The 22968-nt window shown below is 42.9% G+C and overlaps 2 protein-coding genes across 2 annotated transcripts in view; one reads left to right on the forward strand and one right to left on the reverse strand.

Annotated features, from left to right (window-relative positions):
- Positions 1-15378, forward strand: part of LOC310772607 (retinoic acid receptor gamma-A-like) — a gene marked incomplete at both ends in the record, with an annotated part of 40431 nt that extends 25053 nt beyond the window's left edge. Inside the window, 5 exons of the mRNA XM_083632446.1 lie at positions 326-492; positions 3872-4048; positions 7280-7484; positions 14069-14227; positions 15179-15378. Of these exons, the coding sequence (XP_083488572.1) occupies positions 326-492; positions 3872-4048; positions 7280-7484; positions 14069-14227; positions 15179-15378 (908 nt within the window). The remainder of the gene's footprint in view (positions 1-325; positions 493-3871; positions 4049-7279; positions 7485-14068; positions 14228-15178) is intronic.
- A 5540-nt stretch (positions 15379-20918) lies between these two features.
- nek10 (NIMA-related kinase 10) overlaps positions 20919-22968 on the reverse strand; it is a gene marked incomplete at both ends in the record, with an annotated part of 42911 nt that continues 40861 nt past the window's right edge. The window contains 3 exons of the mRNA XM_083632460.1: positions 20919-20973; positions 21726-21781; positions 22022-22074. Of these exons, the coding sequence (XP_083488586.1) occupies positions 20919-20973; positions 21726-21781; positions 22022-22074 (164 nt within the window). The remainder of the gene's footprint in view (positions 20974-21725; positions 21782-22021; positions 22075-22968) is intronic.

Below are 22968 nucleotides of genomic sequence, written 5' to 3' on the forward strand. Positions count from 1 at the left end.
ATACCAAATAGTCTTTTAAGAAATTACTCAAATTAAGCAAAGAATGAATGAATGTATTTTCCTCATTGATGCCAATGTATTCCTGCACTTCTAGAATGAGTTTCACAGAAAGTCTTACGAAACTCACTCAACATGTCAACGGCCATTTAAAACTTAAATTCCAAGTGATTGTAAGAAAAACACCAAAGAAACACTACTCACCAAAAACACAAAAAAATAATGTTTTTAGTCAATGTGTTTCTACCCTAACAACAGCCATGACCTATTTGAATCCCAAATTGTCTTAACTTCCCTTGACCGGAATCCTCTTCTCTGCTCCCCCCAGCGGTTAGAAATGACAGGAACAGGCGGAAGGGGAAGAAGGAAGCGGTGAAGATGACGATCATGGAGACATACGAGCTGACAGCGGAGTTGGGCCTGATCGTGGAGAAGATCTGCAGAGCACACAGAGAGACTTTCCCCTCGCTCTGCCAGCTGGGAAAATACACCACCGTGAGTCACCGTCACAAACCTGCACCACCGTGAGTCACCCTCACAAAGTCACCGTCACAAACCTGCACCACCGTGAGTCACCCTCACAAAGCTGCACCACCGTGAGTCACCCTCACAAAGCTGCACCACCGTGAGTCACCGTCACAAACCTGCACCACCGTGAGTCACCCTCACAAAGCTGCACCACCGTGAGTCACCCTCACAAAGCTGCACCACCGTGAGTCACCGTCACAAACCTGCACCACCGTGAGTCACCGTCACAAACCTGCACCACCGTGAGTCACCCTCACAAAGCTGCACCACTGTGAGTCACCCTCACAAAGCTGCACCACCGTGAGTCACCCTCACAAAGCTGCACCACCGTGAGTCACCCTCACAAACCTGCACCACCGTGAGTCACCGTCACAAACCTGCACCACCGTGAGTCACCCTCACAAAGCTGCACCACTGTGAGTCACCCTCACAAAGCTGCACCACTGTGAGTCACCCTCACAAAGCTGCACCACCGTGAGTCACCCTCACAAAGTCACCCTCACAAAGCTGCACCACTGTGAGTCACCCTCACAAAGTCACCCTCACAAAGCTGCACCACCGTGAGTCACCCTCACAAAGCTGCACCACTGTGAGTCACCCTCACAAAGCTGCACCACCGTGAGTCACCCTCACAAAGCTGCACCACCGTGAGTCACCCTCACAAAGTCACCCTCACAAAGCTGCACCACCGTGAGTCACCCTCACAAAGTCACCCTCACAAAGCTGCACCACTGTGAGTCACCCTCACAAAGTCACCCTCACAAAGCTGCACCACCGTGAGTCACCCTCACAAAGCTGCACCACCGTGAGTCACCCTCACAAAGCTGCACCACCGTGAGTCACCCTCACAAAGCTGCACCACTGTGAGTCACCCTCACAAAGCTGCACCACTGTGAGTCACCCTCACAAAGTCACCCTCACAAAGCTGCACCACTGTGAATCACCCTCACAAAGTCACCCTCACAAAGCTGCACCACTGTGAGTCACCCTCACAAAGCTGCACCACTGTGAGTCACCCTCACAAAGCTGCACCACCGTGAGTCACCCTCACAAACCTGCCTGACTTTTACAATACTGTTCCTCATGAGGTAGAAAACAACGGATGCACAGAGGAGAAGAACACTGATGCAAACAGTGGCTTTTTGATTTGATTTGATTTGGTTTGATTTTATTCCATTTGAATCTTTTCATTTAAAGTCATCTGAAATAATGTGTGCATCACAATAGAGCTTCTAAATAATTTTTATGGTACACTGACTTCTAATAGGGAGAATGGCGCCTCTATCATTCCCAATCTGCGCCCCGGTCGCCTGTTGTAACTTTCAAGCCCCATTCAGCAACGTTTCCAAGTTTTGCTATTGGAGAAACTGTGCCCTCTGGGTGCAATAGTATCGGTATCGATATCGCCGTTCCAAGTCAACAAAACACAGCGCCAGAAAGCTCTATGTACATGTTGTGACATTGGGTACTCACCACGTGATGAAATAATAATAATAATAATCCATAGTTACGTGAAACGTCATTTTTGTAGCAAATCCACACCGGCGTACTTCCTTGTTTTCCTGAACACAACGCTTCCGCTAAGGTGAAAAAGTTACTGATTGGGGCTTTGAGGCTCCGGTGTCCGGACCCTCGAAGTTACCTGGATTTAACTCCATTTCCTGCTGAAGCTCCTTCATATTAAAAGCTTTCTGTTGACAGATGAAAGAGATGTATCTCTCTGTGCTAGCTAGATTGACTAGCGACGCTATTATTGAACAAAACAAGTCAACACAACAACATTTAGGGATATTTGGAGCTATTGCCCCCCCCCCCCCGCGAATCAGTTATGAACACTGCATAGAGGTTACCAAAGTAGAGAGTACAAGCAGAAACAGTCAAATAAGGCTGATATTTGAACGTACAAAGAGGAAAGTAATTAGCATAATTACTACTTGTGGCAGCAGAGGGCGCTGTTGCTGCTGCTCAGCAGATTTCTACATGCTAGAGCTTTAACCAGGAACTGGAGGTTACTGAGGTTAAGGCTTGCCTTGGTTTTAAGTTTTTGTCTGTGTTATGTCTGGTACAAACCTACATGTAGAGAACAGTCTGAGAGAAAGAAGCTGCTTTGCCGCTGTAAAATAAGATAGCACATTATTGAGGAAAAACTTCTTTGCTCTCAAAATCTCTTTGAAAATAGGTATCAAATGGATAAAAAAACATCCACAAAATGATCAAAATAGCTCAGGAAAATCTGTTTTATGTAGAAACATTTTAAAAGCCTTTATCGAAGATGGAAACTTGTAGATGCGTTAGTGGTAATACAAAGAAAGCTTGTCATATTGTTGTCTTGTTTGTTTTCTGTTTTCACTTTTTTTTATCCATGCTGTAGCTTTTGGTCTGTCAGAAAACCAGATTTTTACAGACTATTAATGTTAAACAAAGCTACCCACATAGTTTAACGTTTTTCCCACGATTACAAAAAGAAGAAAACTGAAAATTTAAAAACTGAAAGACATTAGAGTAGTCACACTGGATATCTGCGGTGTGCCTTTTACAGTAAAATCCTTGAGTGTTACGCTATCACATACTTGTGGTTTCTCAAGTCAGCAGGAACAACCAGTGCTTGGCAGTATGAGTCAGAATAGGGAAGGAATGTTAAGGAATAGTAATCTAACTGCATATCTATCCCACAGGTTCAAAATAAAACATAATTGTGTCTCTAAAAGTTCTGAAAAAGTCTGAAATGATGTCCATCGGTGGTGGATGCATTAATTTAATTATCATTAAAGGACTTAAAAAGGATTAAAATGTCAATAATAATTCAGTAGCAGACCTGAAGTTCATTTGGTATATAATATTTCAAAAGCAAATATGATGTTTCATTATCCCACAATGACTCATGCTTTAAGAATGTACATCAGTGCGCAATGTATGGATGATCAAATAGACTATGTGCTACTGTAGTGATATGAGGCAAATATGACCCTCGACAGTCATTTCACAGTAAGAATACACACCCAGAACTTTCAAGTTGATGCCATGTTTGTTGAATACCCTATGCTGAGAACAGCAGGAGGAGTGCCATGTTTGTGAATAGAACAATGCGAGAGAACAATGTGTGACGTCAGGCTGGCCAGCTCTATAGTAAAACCTTCATTCCAGATATGCTCATTCAGTTTCAGTCAGGAAAAGTTTTAGATTTTTTGGTTTATTTTGGTGCTTCAATTGGGGTAAAATTTATTTCGGGGTGCATTAAAAATGTCTTTAAGAAAGTCTTAAATTTGGCTCTTTGAAACTTGAGAAACCCTGAAACTCTCTCTCTCTATATGTCTCTGTCCTGTCCTCTCCTCTCCTGTGGTGGCAGAAGTCCAGCTCTGACCACAGGATCCAGCTGGACCTGGGGCTGTGGGACAAGTTCAGCGAGCTGGCCACCAAGTGCATCATCAAGGTAGTGGAGTTCGCCAAGCACGTGCCAGGCTTCACCGGCCTCACCATCTCCGACCAGATCACTCTGCTCAAAGCCGCCTGCCTGGACATCCTGGTACGTCTGTGTGGTCTGTGGGAGCATACTGCAAGATAGTCTCCTGTGTAAAGATTTACATTTGAACCATCAAAAGGCAAATACACTGGATAATGTTTTCTCAATGAACTTGGTTCAAGTAATAAACAGCTGTATATTTAAAGTCTCAATGAAATATCTTACTTGTTGGGACGGCTGCAGGACAAAATATCATCAGTTAAAGAGTGAAAGGAGGTTTTATTTGATGGGAGAGACTGTTAAAAAGCATCTTTTATTGGTTCGAATTTGGACCTTGCTTATTGTTAAATAGGTCTATATCATGACATGTAGTATTAGCTAAAAAGGTGAAAAAATCTTGAATAGCTTGGACTGCATGCATGCACGCGCGCGCACACGCACACACACACACACACACACACACACACACACACACACACACGTGTGAATCAGCCTACTGTACGTTTCAGTCCCTCCAGGAAATTTGCTATTTTGCGATCGCAATAATTAACGTAAATTCAACCAAACAAATATTTGCGGGGGCTTGCAATTTTTCAAAATTCCCGCGATTTCACTGCAAAAAGTTAGTAAAATGCCGCATCTTTACCTGGGTTTGAGATATGTGTGCGCTGTCATCTTGCCTGGTTGCTGTGGGAACGAGGGACAACAATAGGAAGTGACGAGAGTATGGGACGTAACGTAACACGTCATCACATTGCGATGAGGAGGGCAAACCCCTCACATTTGCCAACAAAAATAACTGCAAAACAATTTCCAAATGTTTTGCATGAAAGTGGAGGCAAACTATTTTGCACTCCGCGCATCACTGTCGTGGAACACAAACAGAAATCGTCACTGGACAGCCACTTTGCTAGCGCGAAGCATTTGAGAATGCTCTCACTACCCCAGCATCGCCATGAAAGACAAATCACACTCACCGAAGCAGCTACATCAAAATCAGTGGTGAGTGCTGAGAGAATCGAGGTGAGGAGCTACAAAATTGAAGCTGGTCAGACAATGAAAGAGTTGATAGTTTAGTAAAAACAGAGTGAAACACAGAAGCAACTGTCTCACAGTCTAACGATGTGTGTGTGTGTGTGTGTGGGGGGGGGGGGGGGGGGGGCATAGGGTCCAGGGATGAGGAGGACAGGGAAGGCATGAAGAGGAAATAAGGATAAGAGAAAAAATATGAAGCAAGCAAAAAGTATGACAAAAGGCAAAGTGATAATAGCATCATTGAGGATGAGGAAGAAAGGAGAAGAGAAATGATGAAAGACAGACAGACAGTCAGTATGGCTGCATGTTTTCTTTTCTTTCATCTCCTCTGTTGTTCTTTGTCTGTCTCCATCAGCATCAGATGTTTTGTGTCTTCTGTGGGATTTGAATGTGAAATCAAAGCACTGTCATATTGGGGTGTTTGTCTGGGACAGTTAATTGCTGAGTTCATCATGCTGTTTTAGTTCCTGAAGGAACTTGGTTTGTTGTGGTTTTAATTGCTTCCTTTGGAGTCCTGTTTTGAAATGTTTCCCCCGTTTCTTTGCGTCTGACCTATGACCTACTTTTCTTTATTATTCTGTGGTCTTTCACAACCCATTATATCTTTTGTTCTTCTATACTCTGTGCTTTTCTTCTATTCTTCACTTTTATCATTGGCTCCTCGGTGGCCTGTACCACTGAAAACCTACAATATGTCACACTTCATCAAAATCCCAAAGCATTATTAGGCACTTTCACACAGATCGCGGCAAAAAAGCAGTTTAGGAGTCCCGCAAAGCCCGCAGCCTCGCCACAGAAATTGCTTTCACACAGAGCCAAGAGTGTACTTTCAGGTGAAATCCCCTGCTCCCGGATTGAAAGGCGAGCACCACTCGCATGGTGGGCGGACTCGCCTTAATATCAAAACTCATGCATCTGCTCCTCAGACTAACTCGCCACAGACAGCTATAGCCCTCTGAAGCTTATTATTATATCTGTTAATTTTACCTACTACTGTCAACATCGTTGAGCATAAAGCCTAACCGCACGGAGCATTCCTCCTCGCGTCCCTGCAGTCATGATTGTATAGGCTACTTTTTTTACTTTCACTCGTGCACTTTCTTGCTACATGAGGTGATTTCCCCTGTAATTTTTTTATGAATGAGCTGACCATTCGCACCTTTTCCGGCTTGCTGTGACGACGCTTTCAAATGGAGGCGGGTTGCCAGGTAACCCGGCGCTGTTACTACCTACCGTGGCGGGCCAAAAGGTGTAAAACAATTATCCACCAACGCGCGTTCACGACTTTCACATCGGAGGCGCGAATCCTATTTTCCGTGCATTTTTCGGCTTTCAAGGCCAGTGTGAAAGAGCCTATTGTTTCACAGTTAGCCTCTTTACAGTGTGACATACATGCTTTCCTGGTTTGTTTGATTTTGATTTGCTGTTCATTTCTCAATGAGTGGAAAGGATTAGATTGCTCCATCTTTTGGGGAAAATAAAACATCACTGATTACAGATGAGAGCAGCCTTGGGTGTGCTGTGTGTCTGCGTTTGTTATTCAGCCTCCCAACATGTCGACGGTCAATAAAAATGAGGGGTAAAGTATAAAGTAATACCAGTTATTGTCCTATCCCTACCTACAACGTATAGACAACACCACACATGATTGGTTGACAAGAAGATGTACGTTATTGGCCAGCTCTACGGTTCATCAAAATTGTGAGATAGTCTCAGTTTGGGTTTTTCATAGATTTTTTTGCTCCCTGAATTTGAACTCCTCTATTGTTCTCTGATATTCTCACTGACATACAATTAAAATATATATATTTTGAAATCACATTAGCCTTTATTTAGATCAATAGTTTAATGCAGGTACACACAGAGTTATTAATACTAGTAATAGACAGACAAACAGACAGACACACACACACACACACACACACACACACACACACACACACCGCCACCTATGACACACATTTTCCAGTCCCACCCTGCCACACTCTGACTACTGGGTCACATGTCCTCTGTTTTCTCTGCATGTAGTCAAAACAGATGTAATGTAATCTCATGTGTGCCCTGTCTATGACTATCTGTCCAATGGCATGTAAGCCTGTATAGGCATTGTAAGGGATGGATGTACAAGACTGCATCTCTTTGCAAAGATATGTGTAAATACAACCAATAATGAACCAAAGTGGTTCATTATTTACCTTTTCTGCTGTTGATTTCCATTCTGCATCACTCACTCTCTACTTCTTCTTCTCCTCCGTCTAGATCCTGAGGATCTGCACCCGCTACACGCCTGAACAGGATACCATGACCTTCTCAGACGGGCTGACCCTGACCCGCACTCAGATCCACAACGCCGGCTTTGGCCCGCTGACAGACCAGGTCTTCACATTCGCCGGCCAGCTGCTGCCGCTGGAGATGGATGACACAGAGAGTGGCCTGCTCAGCGCCATCTGCCTGGTCTCTGGAGGTACTGCAGCCCGTACCCACAAAATATCCTAAAACCCAAGAACCGGTGTTACTTAACACATTCACTGCCAGCCGTTTTTTCAATACTGTAGGTAGGTTCTGCCAAGGTTTTTTTTTGAGGATTCTGGCTCATCTTTCAAGAGCCGAGGATTCTTTTCTGCTAAGATTTTGTGAACACAAATGATCTCAAAAGAACTAATAGAATGTGTGCTTTCTCTGTCTAAAAGAGTTAGTTTGTAGAGTTAGTAGTTATGTAGGCATTAGCAGTAGAATACAGCATGGTTTCAGCGTCTGAAAATTTATTCTGAGATAAATGGCTTTTTGTGAAATTCGATAGAACAGTCACTTTAACCATTTATTTTTGGCGTAAGACGTCAGACATCTAAACAATAGTTTTGAACAGTAATTTCCTCCATAGCAGCAGGAAACCCCCCTCTCCTTCAAACTCCTCCCTCCGTGGGTGTGTCTCTGGTGGCTTTGCAGCGTTTGTCACAAGCGAGGCTCTGCCTGTCTGTGCTGCCTGGCTGCTGGCGGCTGCTCTTTGGGCGAGTCTGCATGAGTCGTTTCGGTTGTGAGCTCAGCTGCAATGAAGCTGCGTGCGATTGTGGGCTTTCTGCCGGTGTTTCAAAGTGTGTTGCACGCATAATCTATTATGCAAATTTGCAATCCCCCACCGCCAGCTCCCAGTGCGATAATGCGCGAAAGCGAAAGCGTTTTCGCCAATCCATTTTACAGTATGAGAATGGTTTCCTCGCGCGTTCCCCTGCAGTTTTGGCTCGGCTTTTTCTAGTCTGGAGAGCACTGTCGCCACTTAGTGGGTCGGTGGAATGGGTTGTACACGTTCGGTTTATAGGAGACGTGGGGGGCGTTGATCCACGTCCCACCGTCAAATTTTTTTTTTATTTTTTTTTTTGACGAGTCAACTCGTCATTGGCAGTCAACCGTTGGATTTTTTTTGACGAGTCAACTCGTCATTGGCAGTGAACGTGTTAAGTAACCTAGTGAACAGACTGTCACATGACATTACACATTAAGATTGCACTTTATTGGGGAAAATCGCCTCAGTGATACTGTCATATTAGTTGACTTTCTGGAATAAATATGTCATTAATTTTTGGGAGAATTCTTTATTTTATTTTTGCAAATGTTACGGTGCCTCTCTCATACAGTATAAGCGTGAGATGTGTGTAATTGTCTTATGTAATTCATAAATTACTGGCTGTCATGGAGGGCGATGAGTTGTATGTTAGCGGGGGTGTTGATGTCATATCGAAGATTATATATTTTCCCCCGGAAGCAGTATTCGGGGGTTGAGTTCACACTCCTGTGAGGTGACCTGAAGAGGAGACGGAGTGCACCTTCCGTGCCCCGTCCTTTGGCTTTCTGTTGTCCGTATTTTGTTAATGTCCTGTCCCGCGCCTATATGAACATTGGTAATGCATCGTCACTGGACACTATCGATTCAACTGGCTTGGGATGGCCGAGAGCCGCCGGCATGTCACCTGGACCAGAGCACACCTGTGAGTTACCCCGCTAGCCGGGCGCTTCTCGCTCATACTGAACATTAGCGCCCGGCGAACGTCAACGCATTTCCCATCAAACAATATCAAACAATCGTGCCGCTCTCACGTATAAAAAGCAACCCATACCTGAGCCAAACACGTGAAGTGAAGACGCTATCCGATGCCCAACATCCTCTTCTTTTAAATACATATAGTGGCCTCTTCCAAATTGTTGCATAAAATCCACTTTTCTGTCTTTGAAAAACCGAAAATGTAGGTGCAATACCATTCCGGAAGTGTAGGGGGCATTAGTGAGTATATAGTGAGTAAACAGTGAGTCGTTGTTCCGGGTTGCTCCAGATGAATGATTTTCGGTTTTTCAAAGACAGAAAAGTGTATTTCATGCAACAATTTGGATGAGGCCACTATATGTATTTAAAAGAAGATTGCAATTTCACAATTGGAAAGAGGGTGAAGAGGGGGATTTCCATTCCATCAAAATTAGTTTTTTGGCAACAGTTGTCCCCAGTGTCAGAGACTGTTGCATAGCTGTAGGGAAGTCCAGAGAGGTCTCCGAGCAGCCGAAGATGGCAATTTCTGCCTCCGGCTGAAGGGTTATTTTGTAGGCCTTAGAGTACCAGTCAAATATTCTTGCCCAGAATCCCGACAGTGAAGGGAAGAAGAACCAGAAGGCATGAGACAGAGTGCCCTCCGACATCTGACACCTGTCACACAGTGGTGACACAGAGGGGAAGATCTTATGCAACTTATGCTTAGAATAGTGAAGACGATGAACGACTTTGAATTGGATCAGGTGGTGCCTACTATTAACTGAGCAGCAGAGTTGTATCACAGACAGACTCCTGCCCCATACAATGTCGGACAAATCAACGGCAAGTTGCAGCAGCGTCACGTTAACAGTGGTTCAGCGCTGACCACCATGATTCGAGTAGCTTGAGGCTAGATGTGAGTTAGCATTTAGCTGAATTAGTCATTCGCAGTGACTGGCGAACTGTGAAGACCCCTGTTGAATCTTGCTATTTTGCTGCTGTTGTTGCTGTTGCACGTTTAGCTTTGCGGTCTGCTTGTGTGAATAGAACACACTGAGTCAGCTGACTTGCTCGGACGGCTCTTGCTGGCGGTGGCTTAGCAAACAAGCTTCATTGCATGCAGTCGTTCATACAACCGGAAGGTAGGAAATAATTGGAATTGATTAAAATTGGGAATTAATAAATGTATTAAAAAAATTATAATTTGGAAAATAAAATAAAATCGAGTTTCTGGCTTGCAGTTTGAGACATTGTGGTGTGTGCTGTTGTTGTCAAGGCGTGAATGTGGTTTTGTGCTTGGTGGTTTGACCGTTGGAGTTAACAGTGGATGTTGCAGTGTGTGGGATTTAAGTGTCAGTGGGCTGTGAGGTGCATGGCGCTGTTGAGGACGGGGTTGTGAAGGTACCAGTTTAGAAATAGTGAGTGTGAGTGCATGTATTGCAACGTCACTGAGAACTGGGTACGCTGCATAGACATCACAGGCTGCAGAAGGAGTATAATGCTAAATTGCTATAGCATTTGTGACATCACTGTAGACTGTGGTGTGAATTAGCTGCCAGCATGGAGGACGTGCGTCCCATGACGAAGGGGCAGTTCAGTAAGCTGAAACTCGAGCAGTTGAAAACTTTGGCTGGCCTGGAGGAAGTTTCCCTGGAGTCGGGGCTGAGTAAGAAGGAAGTACAGATCCGGATAACAGCAGAATTGGGATTACAGGGTTACTGGGAGGATATGAAGCAGCAGGTAAAGGATGAGAGAGACCGGGCATTGCTCTGATTGAAAAGGAGGGGCGTGAAGCTGCTCGACAGCGTGAGAGAGGAGATAAGGATCGGGCTGAGAGAGAGCGGGAGAGAGCCGCTGTGCGGGAGAAAGAAGACAAGGACCGGGTTAGCGACCGGGAAGAGCGGGATAAGGACAGAGATTTTCAAAGAGAGAAAGAAGAGAGGGACCGCGCTGAAGCCGAGAAGGACCGAGAGCTTCAGAAAGAGTTAGCTGAGATAGACCGCAAAAAGGTACTAGATGTGGAGCAACAGGCTGCCCATGGGTTCGATGTGAATAGAGCCCAACGCTTTATGCCGAAGTTCGATGAGACTGCAGTTGATGTATTTTTTCGAAATGTTTGAGAAAGTGGCAAAAGACTCAAATTGGCCATCAGAAAAGTGGCCGTTGTTAGTTCAAAGTGTTCTTGAGGGTAAAGCTCAGAGAGCAGTGGCTGCTCTTGACTCACGTACGGGCCTGGATTATACAGCATTGCGAAAAGCTGTGCTAGAGGTGTATGGTAGTGTACCAGAGGCATATCGTCGCCAGTTTCGTGAACTGAGACGACAAAAGGATTAATTTTATCTGGACCTGTGGCGTAACCAGGAAATTCAGTTTGATTGGTGGCTTGTAAAGCCGATGACTTCCCACAGCTAAGAGACGTAATGCTTTTGGAGCAATTTAAATGTAGCGTCTCCAAAGAGCTGGAGGTTTATTTAAATGAGCGTGAGGTAGTGAGCCCACGGCTATGAAGTGGTTCACGGCGGGAAGTGGAGTCTACCACTATAGTACGCCCTATAGGAAGCAGCCCTCTGAGGAACCATCTGAGGGACGTACCAACAGAGGAGGCCGGAGGAGAATGGGGCGTGGCGTTCTTCCTCAGGGATGGGCCCTCCCTTTCCACCATTTAACTCACGGCAGTCAAAACCAAGTAGTTCATCTCCAAGAGTGGATCCAATTCTTGGTCAGCGGTTTATGGGTAGGCCGGAGGTTAAGTGCCACTGGTGTGACCAAGTGGGTCATAAGAAAGACCAGTGCCCAAAGTATAAGCGGGTTATGTGTGTGATTGCAGAACAGGAGGATGTTGATAACAGAGATGTCCGTGGGTATAAGGGGTTTACATCTGAAGGTACTGTTTCAGACTCGGTAGATGGCAGGCAGTCACCAGTCATAATGTTGAGAGACACTGGAGCTGAGCAAACAGTCATGGTTTCAGAGAGAGGCTGGGTGAATCTGATCTGGACTCTGTGGAGGAGAGTCCTGGTTTCAGAGAGAGGCTGTGTGAATCTGATCTGGACTCTGTGGAGGAGAGTCATGGTTTCAGAGAGAGGCTGTGTGAATGTGATCTGGACTCTGTGGAGGAGAGTCATGGTTTCAGAGAGAGGCTGTGTGAATGTGATCTGGACTGTGGAGGAGAGTCATGGTTTCAGAGAGAGGCTGTGTGAATGTGATCTGGACTCTGTGGAGGAGAGTCATGGTTTCAGAGAGAGGCTGGGTGAATCTGATCTGGACTCAGTGGAGGAAAGTCATGGTTTCAGAGAGAGGCTGGGTGAATCTGATCTGGACTCAGTGGAGGAGAGTCATGGTTTCAGAGAGAGGCTGGGTGAATCTGATCTGGACTCTGTGGAGGAGAGTCATGGTTTCAGAGAGAGGCTGGGTGAATCTGATCTGGACTCAGTGGAGGAGAGTCATGGTTTCAGAGAGAGGCTGGGTGAATCTGATCTGGACTCAGTGGAGGAGAGTCATGGTTTCAGAGAGAGGCTGGGTGAATCTGATCTGGACTCTGTGGAGGAGAGTCATGGTTTCAGAGAGAGGCTGGGTGAATCTGATCTGGACTCTGTGGAGGAGAGTCATGGTTTCAGAGAGAGGCTGTGTGAATGTGATCTGGACTCTGTGGAGGAGAGTCATGGTTTCAGAGAGAGGCTGTGTGAATGTGATCTGGACTCTGTGGAGGAGAGTCATGGTTTCAGAGAGAGGCTGTGTGAATGTGATCTGGACTCTGTGGAGGAGAGTCATGGTTTCAGAGAGAGGCTGTGTGAATGTGATCTGGACTCTGTGGAGGAGAGTCATGGTTTCAGAGAGAGGCTGTGTGAATGTGATCTGGACTCTGTGGAGGAGAGTCATGGTTTCAGAGAGAGGCTGTGTGAATGTGATCTGGACTCTGTGGAGGAGAGTCATGGTTTCAGAGAGAGGCTGTGTGAATGTGATCTGGACTCTGTGGAGGAGAGTCATGGTTTCAGAGAGAGGCTGTGTGAATCTGATCTGGACTCTGTGGAGGAGAGTCATGGTTTCAGAGAGAGGCTGTGTGAATCTGATCTGGACTCTGTGGAGGAGAGTCATGGTTTCAGAGAGAGGCTGGGTGAATCTGATCTGGACTCTGTGGAGGAGAGTCATGGTTTCAGAGACCCTGTGGAAGGACAGAATACCTGCTCTGTGATCCAGGTACACTCCTACTCTGGAGGGCCGAGGGCCTGGGATGAGAGTTGTGATATTGCTGTGTTTGAATTGAGAACTATTGCTGTAATACTTGAATGCACAAGAGTCGCCACTGTTTCCGAATCAAATGTAATTCCTGTTCTGCTAATATATTTATATGCAACTGCTATTGTAACTCCGCTCCCACTACAGACCTCCCAGCAACAACATCCAGTCAGACCCTCTCTACTCAGGACCTGATGCCAGCAAGTGAATCTGTCTGGGTGATGAGAATATGACTGACATATTTCTTCTGTTCCCATCAGATAATGACAGATGTGTGTGTGCTGTGCTGTGTTTGGATCCAGTGTGGTTTGATGTTGTAAGAATTCAACGCTGGCCTTGGGTTCTGGTTATGGCGGGAAAACATCCATTGGAGTCACTGTCACTGAGATCTTAGGCCAGGGGTGGCCAAACTACAGCCCGCAGGGCAACTGCAGTCCACTGCCCTTCATGGCGGGCCACTTAAAAATGGGGGTTTGGGTACTCAAGTATAATCCGTTGTGTTGTGTTGTGTTGTGTTGAAGTTATGTTATGGACAAGTTATGGACATTGATTTATGTCCATTGCTTTTTATTGGTATTGTTCCGGACCATTGAACTTGTATAAAATTCATAAGTAGACCTTGAATTAAAAAGTTTGAGTGCCCCTGGTCTCCAGCCATGGAAAATGGTGATACTGTACATGTAACGTATTACGGTTGTTTATATTTCTTTCACATGTGATACGATTAGAAATAATTTCTAATGTGAATAGTTATTAGAAGAGTCCTTGATTAACTGGTCTGTGTTGTCCGTGAGCAGACCGTCAGGACCTGGTGGAGCCATCGAAGGTGGAGGTGCTGCAGGAGCCCCTGCTTGAGGCGCTGAAGATCTACTCCCGCAAACGGCGGCCCAGCATGCCCCTCATGTTCCCCAAGGCCCTCATGAAGATCACTGACCTGCGCAGCATCAGCGCCAAAGGTCAGAGAGCATTGACTAGCTCATAGATCATTCTCCATACAATTCAACATTTAGCTCAAATTATTCCAGTAACATAACAACTATGTAACTGCTTAAATTACAACCAGGCATCAGCCAAGATGTTTTCTGGTTTTTGCTGGTCACTGTGGGAGGTATTGTATCACTCTTAGAGGCTGCTTTCTGTTCTGTAGCTGCCAACATCTCCCAGCATTTATAGCGGATGAGCAAAAACCTAAGTTTCCCACCCTGTCTGGTGTCTCGTATAAAGCCGTGGTCACATTGGATGTCTTTTGAACACACCTTTTTTCAGTTGTTCTCAGTTGTTTGGTTGTGGCAGGCAGGTGTCTCTGTGCGTCTCATGTTTCAGATACAGCGTGTTTTGGGTGCTCCAAGTTAAACATGTCACAACTTTACTACGCAGCAAATCGTGTCAATGCAAAAGTAGCCCTTGGAGTGCACACTATGTAGATGATGGCTCTTGGACAAAATCGTGAAACCCTCTGTTCATACTAGACCTAGGAGGACGTCATATAGCCACATTTGGTTTCAGAAATGGAACGTTCTCTCGTCCATTTTTATATTCAACAACGCCCTATCCCTTTTGTCAGATACACATTACGGGTTAGTTTATGGAGGCTAAATGTAAGCCTCAGTCTAGGTGTAGTGTAAATGAATCGAGTGCAAGTGTAGGTCTGATGAGGTCAGGGCGGACGCAGAGGCATGAGCTTCTGTTTCTGGGATGCCTAAATTGACTATTGAGCCTCCTGGAGGTCTTGTGGACCTAATTCAATGAAACGTGTGATGAGAGGTGATAATCCCTACACTTTATTACACTTTACCCCATTGACACACATTGCTACTCTTCAGTACAGCGTGTGTTATTAACAACATATATGATGTGCTGGAAGCACCATGTCCTTTTAAAAAGTGTATCTGCATCCCTTTCCTCAGGCGCGGAGCGGGTGGTGACGCTGAAGATGGAGATCCCTGGCTCCATGCCTCCTCTGATCCAGGAGATGCTGGAGGACCTGGAGAACCTGGAGAAGCAGCAGCAGAAACAGAGTGAGGAGGAGAGCAGTGAGGAGCAGAGCACCAGCCAGCACACGCTCTCTGTCTCCACACAGTACCTGGACACAGGATGCTTGGTCTGAACCCTGGAAAAAGAACAATACCTCCAACAAAACTCCCCTCCCTCCCCAAAGAAAAGCTTAACAATAAGAGCTACGGATGCAGTCCAGAGGGTTATTAGTGTTTTCAGCAGAGGCCTGTCAGTGAATATTCAGACGATTGGTTGACGGAAATGCCGCCATGTTTGAAGAGTGACAACACAAGGAAAGATACTTTATTGACTCACATTCCTGCACAAAACAAACTAGAAGGGCACTCGGAGAGTGCTAAGTTCAAAATAGTCCAGTCTGCTGTGATATGCAAATTTTGTGAGTCAGATTGGATCTGCTCCAAAATGTAATAGGTTCTTCCTTGGCCCATGCTACCCTTCCACGAAGTTGAGTGAAAATCGGCCCAGTAGTTTTTCCGTAATCCTGCTAACAGGCAGACAACCGCACCGAAAACAGAACCTTCTTGGCGGAGGTAATAAGAAGAAGCCTAATTTGGACAAAAGGATTGGGGAGGATGATGCAACAAGTTACAATCTCTTTCATTTTGTTTTCACTCCTACAGCATGGTGGCGAGCATCTCACAACCCGCTGGTTAATCACTCTCCCAACGTTCTGTGGCAGGTCGCTGCTGTATTTATATTTGCATGATATATCACATGGATTAATTTCTTACCTCATTAAATAACAATACTTTAGCATTAGGGTAGCAAAGTTAGCAAAAATATGAAATTTTTCTGGAGTTTCTGAGTTTTTACGTACAATTGGTGGATTTTTATTCAGTTAGATTGTTCTGCTGTTTGGGCTTCTGACTTGTTGAGTGTAAAAAAATAGAAGCTCTGGACTAATTGTTTGAAGAGGAGAAAAAGCGGTTTTATATGTACAAAAGGGAAATGTAAATACAAAAACTTGACAATTAAGTATTTACTCATAAATGCATCATAAGTACAAAGTGAATGTTTATAGCTGGTAATAACATCATCATAATGTCACAAACTGACATAACTGAGTTTAAGTTAGGAATTTACATGAGTGGAAGTCTGAATCTTGGCCGGCATCGTTCAGTATTCACTGGAGGTAAATACAGAAAGAGGTATTGGCTTGGTGAATTGGAGTTCTAACTCCTATTGAGGTCACCCATACAAACAACTATAAAACACAATGGATAAAGAGACCACTAAATAGCATATATTATGGTAAATTGCATTATGTTAAAAGTCTCATGTGTAGCATTTTTTTCCATTTTGCCTTTATTGGATAGGTCGCAGTAGAGACCCATGCCAGATTCAAACACAGCGGTTAGATGGTACGCACCTTAGCCAACTGAGCCACCAGCCTCCCATATGTGCAACATTTTAACCTCAATAAATCATGACCACATTTACTTTAATATAATTATCATAAACAAATGAGACCATCACTGAGTTTTATATTTTGTGCGTCTGGTTCAGATTTCATCAGGAATCTGCTGGATTGCTTTGTTTGATAAAACAACTGGTTCTACTTTGCAAGTAAAACACGTTTTTCCTATTCCACTATTCTAGCAGCATAGTTTGCATTACCTTCCCTTGTCCGAAACCATATTCGCTGTTATCAGCTGTTATCAGCAAAATGCTTCCAATAGGACCTTTAGGTTCTTGTAGAGGCTTACTTACAGTAAAGGGGAGCGCCAGTTCTGCCAAAGTCAAAGGAACAACAGGACAGAAGTTCAAACACGTGACATCAAGTTTAAAAAAAAAATCTGCTGCAGTTGACACAGAGATCCACCCTTTCTATTTTTTGTACTGTATGTTGGGCACATGTTCTGATTCAGAGCTGATAACACTACTATGGAACAAGTCTTTTAGGGTATAAAACCCAAACATTCTGTGTGTTCACAAACTCACTCAGTGTCTATAGAGCAGATTCTACCTGATGACATCACATGTTTCGGGTTTAATTCTCTGGCTTCTGGGGAGAGAGTTGTTCATGCTTACAAATCTAATTACAGAAAAAAACAAATCTGATAATTGTGTGATTGTCATGTTTTAATGTCAACTGAAGGGTTACATAGTCCTCTATGTGTTGAGAAAGCTCTACAGCTCTTGATCTTATGAAACCCTTTTGAACCCCACTGAATTAACTCAAAAAGTCATGGTTGTCAATCTAAAAACAAACAAGGCTGTTCTGGAAAAGTTGACATTTTTTAGACACGTTTTTCACTGGCCTGCAACTAAATATTGATTGGACTCTTATAGACATTGGGAATTAGACATACAGCAAATGGTGAAACTTTGTAATGTTCGCTTTTAAGTTGGATCTGTTTGTACATTCCATGACAGAGACTGTAAGAATGTGCCTATACGACTCTACTGTGTTTACATTTTCCATCACTGGAAGTCATGCATGACTAGCTTGGTGCAGCAAGTGCGATTACTGTCTGTTTCATGTCAAGTCCACATTCCACATACCATAGTATGGCTTTGTATTTCTCTATGATGATTTTTCACTGTGCATTTGTTGGTGATACTACTAAATAGATCAGATTTCATATAGTTCTTGGTCTATTAAAGTCTTGTGTACTGGATTTCACTTTATTGTCCCATGTTTCCACTGATGCTGCTGGCTTTTGTGTTTTTCAGTAGACACAAAAGGATCAAGTTTCAGACTGAAGCTTCTCTCAAAGTGTGGTTCATCCTGCCCCCTATAGACATTATGAGGAATTACACTGCATCACAGTAAATGTAAAAACTTGCATCCACTTTGAGTAGAGCTCATGTGTTTAGTAATGCACAAACCTTGACTGGATTCAATCTTAAATGTAGTCCAGTCAATACAGTACCAAATCCGATTTTATACATTATATTTTATACAGTATGAATCTACATTTCATACTGCTGTTTATGTTGTAATCTGACATTTTCTTGCATATTTCACAAGTAACTAAAAACCACATGGCAACCTGCACAATGTGGTGCAGGTTGCCACAGTTTCTTCAGCAGACCAGTGAACACTAGACACACAACACCCACCCCCTTTTCAAGTAAAAGGAGAAATCATGATAAAGCAGCTTTAGTCAAGTCAAGTAATTGGCTATTTTATGTATAAAGACAATTACACCATTGGTCTAAAAAGAGGAATCAGCAGATACCAAGAGTTGACTGTCTAGTTTTGACTCCCTGAGTCCCATAAAATTCCTTGGAGTTGAGGAATCGACTCTTAGGGTTGAACCTCCACCACTACATCTGTTTATCACTGAACCAACACAGATTCCCCATGCCTGCTTGTCATTGGGAATGACAAGGTTCTTGTAGGTTCTTGTCATTCCCCTTGTCATGATGGGCTTTTTGCAATACAGCAAAATAGTTTTAACGTGACAAATGAGCACAACTGGAGCAAAAGGCATGCTCTTCATTAGTTTATTTAATATCATTTTACCACAGGGTGCTATTGCTTACTACATATTATACTGACAGATTAGTTTATTTAATATCATTTTACCACAGGGTGCTATTGCTTACTACAGATTATACTGACATTAATTTATTTAATATCATTTTACCACAGGGTGCTATTGCTTACTACATATTATACTGACAGATTAGTTTATTTAATATCATTTTACCACAGGGTGCTATTGCTTACTACAGATTATACTGACAGATTAATTTATTTAATATAATTTTACCACAGGGTGATATTGCTTACTACAGATTATACTGACAGATTAGTTTATTTAATATCAATTTACCACAGGGTGCAATTGCTTACTACAGATTATACTGACAGATTAGTTTATTTAATATAATTTTACCACAGGGTGCTATTGCTTACTACAGATTATACTGACAGATTAGTTTATTTAATATCAATTTACCACAGGGTGCTATTGCTTACTACAGATTATACTGACAGATTAGTTTATTTAATATCATTTTACCACAGGGTGCTATTGCTTACTACAGATTATACTGACAGATTAATTTATTTAATATCATTTTACCACAGGGTGCTATTGCTTACTACAGATTATACTGACAGATTAATTTATTTAATATCATTTTACCACAGGGTGCTATTGCTTACTACAGATTATACTGACAGATTAATTTATTTAATATCATTTTACCACAGGGTGCAATTGCTTACTACAGATTATACTGACAGATTAGTTTATTACAGATTAGTTTATTTAATATCATTTTACCACAGGGTGCAATTGTTTAATACAGATTATACTGACAGATTAGTTTATTTAATATCATTTTACCACAGGGTGCTATTGCTTACTACAGATTATACTGACAGATTAGTTTATTTAATATCATTTTACCACAGGGTGCTATTACTTATTACAGATTATACTGACAAATCCATTTTGGATGAAAGTGCATCAGAAAGCTTCACCTGAGCTACCTTCGGATAAGAGCAATATGTGAATGTAAATTTACAATGAATTACATCCATAGGGTCTATATTTGATCTTCAACATATTTGAATGACAGATGCAGAATATGCCATATACATTAAATAATCTGGTGCAAGTACAGTATTAATTTAAGTAAAATTTTGTTCTACATTTGAAAATCAATAGTGAGGATCAGGTTTCTAATCAGCTTTTGAAGTGCAACACATGAGGAAAGTGTGCTGCAGCTCAGCTTGCACCCTTTGAAATACATGCTACGATGTGAAAACCTGCACGGAGGAGCAGCAACATTCAAACTGCTAAATGGGTCCTGAGGATTTAAAGTGCTGGCTTTGCATCCACTTTGAGTAGAGCTCATGTTTAGTAATGCACAAACCTTGACTGGATTAAATTTGAAAAAAAACGGAAAAAAGAAAACACTCAACTTCACACAGAGCAATGCCCGCCATAGCTTTGCATTGTATCGTCCCTGCTGTATAGTAGTTTGTGTGTGTGTGTGTGTGTGTGCATGCATGCATGCGCGCGCGTGCATGCGTACGTGCGCGCGCGCGCGCGCGTGCTTGTGTGCATGGTTGAGGTTAACTTATTCACTTCAAAATAATTCAAACTTCTTTTTACTTATTAGCCCTCTTAATAATTTCTTTAAAGTTTTGATACGAGCACTTTCTCGTGGCTTGCAGGTTTCCACTTTCCAGTTTTTACATTTTGACTGACTGAGGTGAATATGAATGGGCCTCAACCTAGGTGCATGCACATTTAATAGTGTACAAATATGAAATCATGTTTGGAGATCCACAGTGTCACATGTCACATTGTATAAATAATTAAAGCCTGAGAACAATGGAGGAGTGTGGAGACAGAAATACCAGCTGTGGTAACACTTTACAAAGGCCTTATCCCCACTGTAATAACCTGTTTATTAACCTATGGATGGAGAGGTATTTTAGGTGCACAATGATACCGTGAAAATATGTAAAACCTCCATGATGTCAAGTATATTTATGTACCAAATACACTCCTGCCCTTATGTATATTTGAATGAATTTTCATTGATAATTCAGACAGTATCATTGCGTACTCACAATACCTCAGGCTAATGCAAAATGTGAATACACTGGAATAAAGTGAGGTGTTATTCCAGCTGTCTCTGTATGACTGATGAGGACGACGGTCATTTCTTAACCCCAGAGCTGCTGCTGCTCAGCTTCAAGGCTTCCTCCTCACTCCTAAAACCAACACAAAGCAAAACGTGAAAAGTCAAGTAACTTGCCTCAAAACTGATTGCATCTAAAATCTTTCATTATTTTACTACACAGAATCTCATGTACTGTATCTGTTATTTGGGTGCAAGAGCAAATGTTGTATCTACACCTTGGTTTACACAACATTATGTCCAATCATTTATAACATAATAGTATCAACAATAGCCTTATGGCTATGATACACTAGACTGGAAATCCTGTGAAAAATCGGGGGAAATATCGTATAGCGTAACCTCTGCCTTAGGGGACAGCTGAGCGTCCGGCTTGAAGTAGCTCAGAAACCAACAATTCTAGAACTGATTGAGAATGAGGACTCAAAATTTGAGTAAACATTATCATGAGAATTACCATTTTAATTTACAATTTGTGAATTGAATAAACTGAATGTGAATTGACACTGATCCGAGCATTTAAATGTCAAGAATTCATGAGATCCATTCAAAAATGAATATCCAAATTTAGTCTGACAAAATTATTGCTGCTATTAAAATAAAGCACATTCTGGTTTGCTGCAAATGTTGTGATTCTTAGACCAATATTTACAAAATAAAAATGTTTGAAGATAGAATCAACTGAGCTTTTTTGTTAATACTGACTGTATTAATATTTTTATTACCAAGATGGATAAAACTTTCAACTGTTAGCACAACCGTGAACATAAAAAGAGTCATGTCTGTGCTAGTCAGACTGGTGAAATGTTGAAACTCCCATGTCACCTGGTGTTTGTTGCTTTGTAGTAGCTGTTCTCCTCCAGCAGCTCCTCTATGATGCCCTGACAAGGATCAAATATACAGAGCATCAATGGCAGCAGACATTCAACAATTTCCCCCCAAAATGAGATATTAGATCTCCCACTGGCAAAACAAAGTACAAATACACACACTGTGTAGCTTTAAAACGGCAATAGATCATGGACATGTTAAAAGAGAGCAGGTAACTTAAGTCTTTGGTGAGCTAATCCCCTTAATCAAATCTAAATCTAAATCTAATGCCCTTAATCAGAGAAACTGACCTGCATCTGTTCATATGTGATGCCGTCCTTGAGATTCCCATCACCTGTCATGTCTGTATGAGAGACAGTGGCAGAAAGTGCAAATTTTTTGCATCAAAGTTCAAGTATCCAGGCTACTGCTGCTCATGCTAACTTCTTTTATTTACTCAGAACAAACCAGAAACATAAAATGCATCAAATAAGCCATAGCAGGAAAAGAGAAAGAAAGCAAAGCACAAAAGTAAATTAAAATTTAAAATAGTATTTCAGTTGGGTAAAATATTAACACTTTTTTAACATGAATGCCGCAATATGAGTTCAGTTGTATGGGTTAGAAGTATAATTTTTAAACTGATTTTAAGAATGAAACTAAGTGTATCGTGTGACTATGAAAATGTAGGACAGCCAACATTTGTGGTTCAATCATGAGAGGCCAGTTGGTAGGATTAGACAAACTTTATTTAGCAATCGGCGTGCATGGCAATTACTTTGGCGCTTGACTCCATTGGCCAGTGGCGCTGCTCTTGAGGCAAGAGGAGGGCACCTGCATGGGCTAGGAGATCCCCCCCCCGTGGGGGATCAGGAGTCAAGACTCGTTGGTGGCGGACTGGGGAGGTGGGTGGGGCAAAACAACGCTTCGGACGGCTTCGAGGGAGATGGACTGCCGTGAAGCTGCTGCTGCTATGATCGGCCAGAGAGAGAGAGGTGACGTAGAACCCTTGCTATATATATGAGGATTAACTGACGTCATAGCAGACGTCATAGCAGACGTCATACTAGGACTTTGACTGACCACGTTATGCTAGGACTTGACTGTCGTCAGGGGATGATCGGATTATGCATGAGTGGCCTTCAGCTTGAACTATGGTCTGGAGACCTCACTTCAATCATGAGAGGCCAGTTGGTAGGATTAGACAAACTTTATTTAGCAATCGGCGTGCATGGCAATTACTTTGGCGCTTGACTCC

This window comes from Poromitra crassiceps (genome assembly GCF_964638095.1).
Source record: "Poromitra crassiceps genome assembly, chromosome: 1".
Taxonomy (NCBI): domain Eukaryota; kingdom Metazoa; phylum Chordata; class Actinopteri; order Beryciformes; family Melamphaidae; genus Poromitra; species Poromitra crassiceps.